Source organism: Trachinotus anak, unplaced genomic scaffold (assembly GCF_046630095.1).
Source record: "Trachinotus anak isolate AG129_WGS33_773 ecotype Australia unplaced genomic scaffold, CSIRO_AGI_Tana_v1 ptg000019l, whole genome shotgun sequence".
Lineage (NCBI taxonomy): Eukaryota > Metazoa > Chordata > Actinopteri > Carangiformes > Carangidae > Trachinotus > Trachinotus anak.
This window is the reverse complement of record NW_027273870.1, coordinates 5,155,632-5,167,262: the sequence shown is the minus strand read 5'-3', so window position 1 is coordinate 5,167,262 and position 11,631 is coordinate 5,155,632. Positions and strand designations below refer to the sequence as shown.

General features: G+C 44.2%; 2 protein-coding genes across 3 annotated transcripts; both read left to right on the top strand.

The window, feature by feature from the left end:
* The first annotated feature begins 168 nt into the window (after positions 1–168).
* Positions 169–1,530, top strand: rln3b (relaxin 3b). The gene is made up of 2 exons (XM_071503818.1): positions 169–411; positions 497–1,530. The coding sequence occupies exons 1-2, from the start codon at positions 237–239 to the stop codon at positions 775–777; spliced, it is 456 nt and encodes a 151-aa protein (XP_071359919.1). The 5' UTR covers positions 169–236; the 3' UTR covers positions 778–1,530.
* A 197-nt stretch (positions 1,531–1,727) lies between these two features.
* tnpo2b (transportin 2b) lies at positions 1,728–11,039 on the top strand. 2 transcript variants are annotated; one of them, XM_071503793.1, is made up of 24 exons: positions 1,728–1,839; positions 2,662–2,761; positions 3,051–3,126; positions 3,271–3,420; positions 3,651–3,757; positions 3,898–4,031; positions 4,155–4,236; positions 4,941–5,063; positions 5,174–5,292; positions 5,388–5,448; positions 5,586–5,757; positions 5,852–6,004; positions 6,231–6,456; positions 6,548–6,719; positions 6,808–7,002; positions 7,111–7,269; positions 7,543–7,630; positions 7,753–7,851; positions 8,001–8,096; positions 8,289–8,364; positions 8,992–9,091; positions 9,179–9,253; positions 10,671–10,800; positions 10,906–11,039. In XM_071503793.1, the coding sequence occupies exons 2-23, from the start codon at positions 2,663–2,665 to the stop codon at positions 10,776–10,778; spliced, it is 2,670 nt and encodes an 889-aa protein (XP_071359894.1). In that variant the 5' UTR covers positions 1,728–1,839; position 2,662; the 3' UTR covers positions 10,779–10,800; positions 10,906–11,039. The 2 variants fall into 2 exon arrangements, with proteins under 2 accessions (XP_071359894.1, XP_071359893.1); XM_071503792.1 differs by having other exon boundaries at positions 1,741–1,938.
* The last annotated feature ends 592 nt before the right edge of the window (positions 11,040–11,631 follow it).

The following is an 11,631-nucleotide window of genomic DNA, read 5'->3' as shown; positions in this document are numbered from 1 at the left end:
TCACCTCTGGCATCATTCGCTACTTAATCACAACTTTTCTTTTTCTCTATGTTCATTGTTGCCCCTAAAGGTCTCCGGTCTTATCTCTGGGCATGACGAAAAGTGGAGGTGAATTGAGGTCCTTCTCTGAGATGCTGAGGCCTATATAAGCCGTTCAGGTATAACACAAACCACACAAAGACACTTCAAGCTATTTCCAACCTTTGAGACACCTTCAGCATCTTTTAACTTATACCATGTGGAAGGCAGCACTCTTGACCCTGGGCTTGTTGGTGGTACTTGTAGACAGGGGACGCTCCAGTGACAGCCATCCCTCTTTCTACGGGGTGAAACTGTGTGGAAGAGAATTCATACGAGCTGTCATCTTTACTTGTGGTGGCTCTCGCTGGAGGAGAAGCATTGGAGACTCAGGTAAGACTTTGTATGTGAGACTTTGTTCCATCTTTTCCTAGAGCCAAAATGTAATATTAAGAGATTTACCACTCCTTTTTAACAGCTCTTATTGGAGAAGAGGCCTTTGACCCATGGGTCAAAAATCCAATCCCTCAACTTACCAGTGAGCAAGATCCTGCTGAGTCCAAAGCATGGAAAGATGAAACGTTGGATGTGGCAACTCTGGCTGCTGGATTCAGCCGCTTAGCTCGCTCACCAATCTCAGAGGAGGTGCTGGAGGCTCTACGGAGTGCAGATAGGAAAGGACGGGATGTAGTGGTCGGACTGTCCAACGCCTGCTGCAAATGGGGCTGTAGCAAGAGTGAAATCAGTTCTCTGTGCTGAACCTAGGTTTTTAAATATGCATCTTTTGCTGCCAGTACTGCAGAGCTTTACTCTTTTTCTATCCTTTTCCTATTCTTATCTTTTCCTATACCATCCAACTCATTGTCTATGTTGACTATTGATACAGGAATATGAATGTGTACACAGATTTTGTTGTTACTGTGATTATCACAAATTGATATGTTTAATAAAGCTTTGTGTAAGTGTTATAAAAGTCTTTGTTTATCTTGCAAAAGATATACAAAATTGTATTTCATGTTCACACTTCCACATTTCCAAACCCTTGTTTTAGAAACATAGTTTTGCCAAGTATTTCGAAATGGAGGAAGTAGTGGTGACTGAGTACACAGAGTGTGCTGATAGTCTCTGAATTTCATATGGTTTCTGTGAACATACAGGGGCCATTTCTAGACATCTTAGATGAACAGAGTTATGAAAAACTGACATCCAGTGCAACAGACCTACAATATCCTACCTGAGAAGCTTATGATGTTGGAGTTTTGCTGTTTATTTCAAGGTGTTAGTGGTATTTTGCCATACTTCCACCCAATGTTGAATGATGTTAAGACAATGTCAATAAATCTTGATTGAACAAACATCACAATAGTAGTATTTATTGGTATGCTGTTAGTTTCCACTGGTGTTCATCTTATTGTATCCACGCCCTACCTCAGTTCACACAAATCGATTGTACAGTAGTTTGAGGCTGCAGGAATTTGAAGCTGACGCCATCTGGTGGCCAGAAATGAAACGACACAAAACAATGCACATTATCATGCCTGCTCACATAATTAGATGTATGTGATGCATGTACATTAATTAACACAGTTTTCGACAACAGCATACACCGACACATATTGTAGCCTATAACTCTATAATGATGGTCATATTAAAAGTTGTTTATCCCTCTACACGGTTGCCTTGCCCGACAGTCTGTCCAGTACGGAAGCCGAACATGATCAAACTGATCACCCGGCTTGATTGCAAGGCATGCAATCTCTGTCACATACCAACTAGCATAGCAACCACACAGATCTGCTGATATCAGAAGTTTGTATTTGGGTAAACAGATCGAAGTCATATTTTCTTTAATGTTAGTTGTTACAGCGTAACTGCACTATCGTCTATAGAAATATAGATCTACCACATCGGAGCGACCAGGTAAAAGCTTTCGCGGCACTTTCAAGATGATGCTAGCTAGCCGTGCTATTGGTAGCTACCTAGGGTTGATTTGCGACTGCTCTGCTATGAATATTAATGCACTTCATTTGCGTCGTCTTTGTGGCTTTAATTACAAACACAACTTGGACAGCTTAACGCGGCATCCCGATCGTGAACGTAAGACAGCATTTTGTAGCTGTTTTCTGTGTGAATCTGGTGCGTGTTAAGTATCACTGCGATGCTAAGCTAGCTTGCTAGCTGAATGAGCCAGACATTTGCGCCTGTGCCGCCTGGGCCTCATGTGAAAAAGGCTGTTCAGGTCGCGGTGGATAGTTGCTGTGGCTGCTTTAATCATGCAGCTGTAACTTTCTAAAAGACGACTGCGTTAGCGGTATCTCTAGGTTTCATGTAGCAGGAAACGGGAAATGTTTAGTAATGCTTGCGGTGATGTTTTGCTACATTACACAAGTATTTGCAATGAATGTATTTTCACTGAAATTAAGATTCACGTAGCCAGTTGTGAGGTTAACAAATAACAGCTAGCCAGCATTTGACAGCATGTTCTGCCCATCTGAAATCGTTACTGCGTAGCTTACGTTACTTCTACGTGATTTGAGTAGTAACGTACAGACTGCCGGGGTTACAGGCGGGGCTCTCTGGTTGCATGCACCGATGTGTTGTACATCCTTCATAAGCAGGTCATTGTGTGTTCGTGTCTTGTAGGATGGAGTGGCAGCCGGATGAACAGGGTCTGCAGCAAGTGCTTCAGCTACTCAAGGATTCCCAGTCCCCAGACACAGCAACACAGAGAGCTGTGCAAGAAGTATCCTTACATCTGTCAGTGTGTGTGTGAGTGAGAGAGAGAGCGAGAGAGAAATAGTGAGGGTCAGAGAAAAGGACATTTTTCTTCCTGCATGAGACCTTGTGTGTCATAGTGAATGACAATGAAAGCTGACTGGGTTTGTTGTCATGTGCAGCTTGCAGCAAGTCAACCAATGTGATTGATTGTGATTGTGATTGTGTAGTTATCCACACTGCCCAAATGTTGATCAGGATATTTGAGCTTTTGCTGTGTGTGTGTGGTTGGTTGAACTCCTTAACAGAACCTGCAGAAACTGGAGCAACTTAATCAGTTTCCAGATTTCAACAACTATCTCATCTTTGTCCTCACAAGCCTCAAATCTGAGGGTATGTATATGCTGGTCAAAATGAGCTACAGGACAGGATTGTTATTTACTGAATAACCTACCTTACTTTGCTTGTCCTCAGTAAATATTGCAGTGTCTAACCCCCTAATTTCATTCCAAACTCTCTGCTGCCTCTCTTTTAAAGATGAGCCCACTCGCTCTCTGAGTGGTCTGATACTGAAGAACAATGTAAAAGCTCACTACCAGAACTTCCCTCCCAATGTGGCTGACTTCATCAAACGAGAATGCCTCAACAACATTGGAGACCCTTCGCCGCTCATCAGAGCTACAATCGGTGGGTGTTAGAGTGAGAAAGGGAAACTGGACAAAAGAACAGCTAGTGTTAGCTGCATTTTCCAGCCAGTGTGAGTCAGACTATTATGTAGGTGGTTGAATTTTGCAGGTAATGTGGCTGGATGTGGGAGTAAGCACTGTTCAAGACATTTCAAATCAAGTTCATCAGGTAGCAATGAGTTCTAAATCCTCATTTATTTCTGAGTAACCTTTTTATTCTTTATTATGAAGGTATCCTGATCACGACCATAGCGTCTAAAGGAGAGCTACAGACCTGGCCGGAACTGCTGCCTCAGCTCTGTAACCTGCTCAACTCGGAGGACTACAACACCTGCGAAGTCAGGCCCACATACCTGCACACATACACACATATACACACAGACATACACAGTTTTTGTAATGTTATTGGGATGATCAGATTTGTCTGTTTCTTTAGATCTTTTAACGCTCCCTCTTTATGATTTTCTCTGTCTTTCAGGGTTCTTTTGGAGCGCTGCAGAAAATCTGCGAGGACTCATCTGAGCTGTTGGATAGCGATGCTCTGAACAGACCTCTCAACATTATGATCCCCAAATTCCTCCAGTTTTTCAAACACTGCAGCCCCAAGATCAGGTCAGTAAAACACTAGTCTTTTGCTTGCTGATTTGCTCTCTACTAGCAAATTCGTTTCTCCTCGTCAGCATACACCATCAGAATCACCCTGTTAAAATCCTGAGTTGTTTGTCTTTTCTTTAGGTCCCATGCTATAGCGTGTGTGAACCAGTTCATCATTGGCCGAGCTCAGGCTCTGATGGACAACATAGACACCTTCATTGAGGTGAGCGCTTCAAGACTTTGTCTTTATAGAGCTTGTGTTGTTTCAAACATCTCAGAAATGTTTTGCTCGTTTTCCCTCCTTTCATCACGTGAAAACAAGAGCTAGTTTTTCCATCACCTCTCCCTGGACTCACCTCTAGCTGCTTTCAGGCTGATTATTTAATGGAAAAACAAGGCATTTGAGGGATTTATGTTTAGTTAAAAAAAAAAAAAAGAGAGAGAAATTGTTCACAGCAACAAGCTGCTAAGCCATTGTTTCATTTCACTGATGGTGCAGAAGGAGAGCAATCATATAATTTTGGCATCAGATTAGTTTTCAGCCATTTTTTTCCAGAGCTTTCACCTGCATCTTGCAGTCTTCTTCAGTGGATGGAGTTTGTCCAGTTTTCACTTGAAAACTTTGGCCCTTGAGGTTTTTTTTTTTTGTTTTTTTTAGTCAAAATGTGGAAAGGTAATGTAGCTAATGAGATTCACAAACAGATGGTGGGGATGCTAACCCATTTCTCCTATTCATGTCCTTTTTTAACACAATGTCAAGATGTACTGTAAATATGGCAAAGCACAACAGATTAAAGTGCATGTTTTGAAGTTTGAAATTTTTTCCCATTGTCTCCCTGCGTGGTTGGTTTACCCCGCCCATCCTTCCCTTTCCTCTGCCACTCACCCCCCTCACTCCCCTTCTCTCCTTGTCTCTTTCCTATCCAGAGTCTGTTTGCGCTGGCCGGGGATGAGGACAGTGAAGTGCGGAAGAATGTGTGCAGGGCTCTCGTCATGCTGCTGGAAGTCCGAATTGACCGGCTCATCCCGCACATGCACAGCATCATCCAGGTGAGGGTGTGACTCGATCGAACACACCACCTCAAATAAGACAACGTTTGGCTTTCCCTTCCACCTCCTCCCCCACCTCATCATCATCACCTCTTGTTGTTTTTCACCAGTACATGCTGCAGCGCACCCAGGACCCGGATGAGAACGTGGCTCTGGAGGCCTGTGAGTTCTGGCTGACTCTGGCTGAACAGCCCATCTGCAAAGAGGCCCTCTCCGGACACTTGGTCCAGTAAGTGCTCACGTGCTAATGAGGCGTTGGACTGTGTTAAGGTGACAACACGATGATGATCTCATTCATAATCAAATTGTCTGTCTCTGTTTCAGACTGATTCCTATCTTGGTGAATGGGATGAAATACTCTGAGATTGATATTATTCTTCTAAAGGTGAGCCACCCCTGAACAAATCAAATGTGCCCGGCTATATATAAACACAAACACGTAAACACTTTGCTTTCTCTTCTTGCCTCTTGCTGTTCACCTCTGTCCGGTCTACATTCACCTTCCTCTCTGTTATTTTCCAGGGTGACGTTGAAGAGGACGAGGCGATTCCAGACAGCGAGCAAGATATCAAACCTCGCTTTCACAAGTCCCGCACCGTCACCCTGCAGCACGAAGGAGGGGAGGGCGAGGAGGGGGAGGACATTGATGAAGATGAGGACGATGATGATGACACGCTGTCTGACTGGAACCTACGTAAGTTGCAGACATGCAGCTTTAGTATTGCTCTCTGTTGGAGCTTTATTATCATTTCAGTTATCTAATGCCTACGGTGGCTTCTCCTTTCAAGGGAAGTGTTCGGCAGCAGCTCTCGATGTTCTTGCCAACGTTTTTCGGGAGGAGTTGCTTCCCCATCTATTACCCCTGCTCAAAGGGCTGCTTTTCCACCCTGACTGGGTCATCAAGGAGTCTGGCATCCTGGTCCTGGGGGCTATCGCTGAGGGTAAGACTTGCTATTTACATACAGTATACTTTTTTTTTTTAGGTCATTGTTGAGATTGTTGGCTGTCCTGTGGAGTTACATGTCAAGATAAGTGGCAAAGGAAACATTTGTTGTACATTTAAAGTGATCTGTAATCCCTAAGTTGCTCAAACTTTGAAGGCATCTTGATATTTCTATTGCTGGAGAGCTTGGCTTTAAGATGTATAAAACCTTCTTGTCCTCCCAGGTTGCATGCAAGGCATGGTACCTTACTTGCCTGAGCTCATCCCCCACCTTATTCAGTGTTTGTGTGACAAGAAGGCCCTGGTCCGCTCCATTGCCTGCTGGACCCTCAGCCGCTACGCCCACTGGGTGGTCAGCCAGCCCCCTGACGCCCATCTCAAACCCCTCATGACTGAGCTGCTCAAACGCATCCTTGATGGCAATAAGAGGGTGCAGGAGGCAGCATGCAGGTACAGCTCTCACTTTTTTCCACATGTACCTAACTCTTGTGTTCTTTCACTTACTCATATATTCTCCTTACCTATCTCATCTTATCTGAAGTGCATTTGCCACCCTGGAGGAGGAGGCGTGTACAGAGCTGGTGCCTTATCTGAGCTTCATCCTGGATACGTTGGTTTTTGCTTTCGGGAAGTATCAGCACAAGAACCTGCTCATTCTTTATGATGCCATAGGAACACTGGCAGACTCTGTGGGACACCATCTCAACCAGCCTGTGAGCCCCCCAAAAAAACACATCTGTACGCAGCCCTGTTCTGTGTGTAATATATCAACAGGCCACACTCACACACTTGTGTTTTTAGGAGTACATACAGAAGCTGATGCCTCCGCTGATCGCCAAGTGGAACGAGCTGAAGGACGAAGACAAAGATCTCTTCCCTCTGCTCGAGTGTCTTTCATCCGTTGCCACGGCGCTGCAGAGCGGCTTCCTCCCCTACTGCGAGCCCGTCTACCAGCGCTGCGTCACACTGGTCCAGAAGACACTGGCTCAGGCCATGGTGCGCGACACACGCTCACTCATTGATGTTTTTGCTGTTCTACACTTCATCCCATCGTCCCACTTCTGACCTTTGACCTTCACCTCCTCCACTGTTTGTGTGCCTCAGATGTACAGTCAGCAGCCAGACCAGTACGAGGCACCCGACAAGGACTTCATGATCGTGGCCCTGGATCTTCTAAGCGGCTTGGCTGAGGGACTTGGAGGCCACGTGGACACACTTGTGGCTCGAAGTAACATTATGACCCTGCTTTTCCAGTGCATGCAGGTGAGGAGAGCCTGTGTGTGTGTGTCCAATTTGATTTTAAAGTTATAATCCCTTGTGTTTCTAATGTGCAGATGTGAATTTTTAATGACCTCTTTTTATGAAAGGGTCTGCCACACACATGGGGGGATTCAGATTAAACAATGTTTGTGCTTCAGTGTTCCTGTTGTTGTAATGTCACCTGGTTGTGACTCCTTTTGCAGTCACTTTTATTTTCAGGTCTGTTGATGGTGTGTGTTTACATTTCTCCTTGTCTCTCTGTCTCTTTTGTCCCAGGATACGATGCCTGAAGTAAGACAGAGTTCATTTGCTCTACTGGGTGACTTGACCAAGGCTTGCTTCCCTCATGTCAAACCGTGTATTGGTAATTATCTTGTTGTCTCCCTCACTTATACGCACACTTACACAGTATATACACAGTATCCCACCATCCTTCTTTTTTGTGTCTCTAATGTGATGATAACATTTTTTTTGTGTGTCCTGCAGCTGAATTTATGCCAATCCTTGGGACAAATCTGAACCCAGAGTTCATCTCTGTCTGCAACAATGCTACCTGGGCCATTGGAGAGATCTGTATGCAGATGGGTGAGTTGCAGCAAATCTGTTTTTATGTGATGCTGTTAAGTGCTTGTACAGTTGAAAATGAGATCCTGTGTCTCACTTTTTTATTATATATATATATATATATATATATGTGTATATTTATTTATTTATTTATTTTTCTGCTCCGTCAGGCGTGGAGATGCAACCGTACATCGCTATGGTTCTGAATCAGCTGGTTGAGATTATTAATCGACCCAACACCCCCAAGACTCTGCTGGAGAACACTGGTATATTTTTGTACTTGTTTTTGAAGGGAAGTAGACAGATTTTATAGTTGTTCATTACGACTGACTGAAAACCAGACTGCATTACAGTCAAAAGGGGATTTAAGGGGATTTAGAAGTGAGTGCAGTCAGTGTCACAGTACTGCGCACACACTCCTCTAACAGCAGCCCTGACTCATCTCTCTTCTCCTCCAGCAATCACCATTGGTCGGCTGGGCTACGTGTGCCCTCAGGAGGTTGCTCCTGTGCTGCCGCAGTTTATCCGACCTTGGTGAGAAACTCTCATTCAGTGTCTCTCATTCCCCTTGTGTTGTGATTTAATTTGCAACATCTGCACATACACTTTTCAGCATTGGCAGTTTCCATAGATATCACACACTCAGCAGACACATTCGCTCGCTCCCTCTCATCCTCTGTGCTCTTACCACATCACACAATATCCATTTTCTCCCTCTTTCCATTCTGCCTACTTAGGTTCGCTTATCCGTACTTGCAAGACACACGAGTGACATTTTTTCCTCTTTGTGTTTTTTTTTTTTTTTTATGTGATCACATTGCTGCAGAACACAATTAGAGCGTTATAGGGACTGCAGTATTGAAATTCTTTAAGTGAATTCCTGAAATGATTTGGAATCAGCAGTTAGTGAGAATGAAACACCAAATTGTATGAGTTACCTGTAGTCTAGAAAAATGAGAAATCTCCTCCGTCGCAGTAGGATAAGGCAGTTGGGCTTTTACCATTCATTTCACTTTTAGAAATTGGTTTTAGCTCAGTCGTTTTCATGTTGTATATTTTATAAATGTTCTCTCGTAGACAGGATAGGGGCGTTAGAATCTTAGTAGTGACAGCCTTCAGTTCAACAGCTTCTGACTGGTTTATTATCATTGTGTCCGGCAGGTGTACGTCTCTGCGGAACATCCGAGATAACGAGGAGAAAGACTCTGCCTTCCGCGGGATCTGCATGATGATTGGTGTGAACCCAGGAGGTGTGGTGCAGGTGAGACACCCACAGATATTTTAGGGCTTGACCGTGAGATTTTTTAACTTTTCAGACCGTCTCACCTCTTCCTCTGTATTTGTTCAGGACTTCATCTTCTTCTGTGATGCTGTGGCCTCCTGGGTGAATCCGAAAGATGATCTGAGAGACATGTTCTATAAGGTGAGGGTTCAGGTCCAGGCCATACTGAGCAGCAAGTTCTTATTTTTGCACAACCAGTCCCGTCCAAAGACTGATTTTGAACTCACCATGAAATCGTCATGCTCCCCTGCTGTGTGAGTCACTGTGAGGTGTAGAGACCTCAAGCGGAGCAGAGCGTGTTCATCTTCGTTTTAAGCTGTGAAACTCAGCAATGCAGACACTACTCTTGTTCTGCAGAGAAGTAAAGTGAACACACTCCCCCTCAGGAGCTCACCACATAAAGGCCAAAATGCCCTGCATACAGATTTTGAGTCAAGTTCAACTCAGCAAAATTCATCACTGTATTGGGTTCTAGGTCACACTTCGCATGTATCGGTGCATGTATTTACAGTAGCAGGCCAAATGAACCTGGTGATAATATCTTTTCTGTGTCACTGTCATTGTACTATTTCTAAACAAAGAATATACCGGCTTTGCTACAAAATGCTGCCTGTGTTAGTTTCTTCATAAGCCCGGACAGCCCTGTGTGTCATTCAGTTTGTTGCAGTGTCATTTAACTCTAATTTATTAAAGCTGCAGCGTTTTATGATGGGTCAAATCATAAAACAAAAACACAGATTTATCATCCTGACATCCTGCAGTTCATTTGAGGTCTATGCAGCATTTTGGCATCTGTCATCTTTTTTTTTTTTTAATGTCTGCACCTATACTGTTTGGTTCAGGCTCACTGCTCCCATTAACCTCATTCCCAGCAGCAGCAGCAGGCGCTGTTATTAGCAAAAACCTGCCCAGCACCGAACAACAGATAAATGTAGTGACTGGCTTTTGGACATAGTGATGCTCTTAGTATCTAAAGGCACATGTTTCCTCCAGAGCGTAAAAAAAAAAAGAGGGGGAATGTTGGACTTGAAATATGATGGCAAATCAATGCTAATGTTGCTCCATGTCTGCTGTATGCTTGCTGTGTAAATAGATAACTGTTTGCTAACATAGTCAGCATAACAAAAAGAGTTAATATGTCAATGTTTATGGTGTTTTTTCAGTGTCTAAAAAGATCTATTAATGCTGCTGCAAAGAATATGGGACATGTAGGCACAATATAAACTGAAATGATGAAGGTCTTAACACTAGATTTTGACACAGGGACACTAAAGTAGCTATTAATGTAGCACCTGCTTATTGATATTGTCCTACAGTGGTCAAAATGTAATATCAAACACAAAAAAGCTTTGCCTGGATGGTAATTCATCCTTGTGTCCGTCAGTCAAACACTCGCATCCAGGACTCTGTTGCTTTTATGACTTGATAAAGGAACCGTTCAGGAAGCTGTCAAAGGATCACGCAGTTGAAGAGCCCGTACCTGTGGCCCCAACTGCTTGAGAAGTTAAAGATTATTTGAATGTGTGCGTGAAATTCACTTGTCTGCCCCTCTCCTCAGATCCTGCACGGCTTTAAGGAGCAGGTTGGGGAGGAGAACTGGCAGCAGTTCTCAGAGCAGTTCCCCCCACTGCTAAAGGAGAGACTGGCAGCCTGCTACGGTGTTTAGATTCTCTACACCCACCCAAGAGGTAACCCCACGCACCCTACTACTTAAAGTCAAATCAAAGTCTTATGAAGGTTTATACCAAACCTAACTTCTTGGTGTCTGCTCTCCCTTCTATCTGTCCTTCTAGGTGAGCCAGCAGGAGGAGGGTGAATGGGAAACTCATCCATCTGTGTATTGCACTGCCCTGATCTGGGGGGAGGGAGAGGGACGCTATTGGCCGCTCCCCCTGACGGACGGCCCCCACGCCCTATGTGTTTGTCCATAGAGGGAGGGTGGGCGGGTGGGAGGGAGGGACAGGGGGACACCTCTAGATTAACTAGGCAGGGACCCGACACAGAAAAACTAACTGGTAGGGACAGATAGAGAGGGACAGAGAGAAGGACTCGGAGGAGAGATGGAAGGATAGACAAGTTGGGAAAGAGGGAGGCAGGGAAAGAGACCAGCACAGAGAAAGTTCAGGGAAAGAGAGGGAGGGAACTCAATAACAAGGCAGGGAAAAAAAAGAGCTATAGAACAGTCTGTTACTTGGCTAAGAAGACAGGGACAGTGGAGATTTTAATGGGATTCTTAAATTTAAGAGTAACCAATAGCTTGACCGACAGAGACAGACCAACGTACACAGACTCAAACACACACACTTGCACATGCTGTACATGCAGTACATGGAACTGACTGTGGGTGGCACTATTATTTAGACTTTTTGAGACCTACTACATGTAGTTAGGGACAGACAGGTGTCGAAACTCTGTTCATTTTCTGGGTGATATCTTTCTTTTCCGGGGAATAGGATTCAATATGAATTACTTCATCTGTAGTCACTGAATTCTACTTATCTGTAAGGTAATCTCGCTAT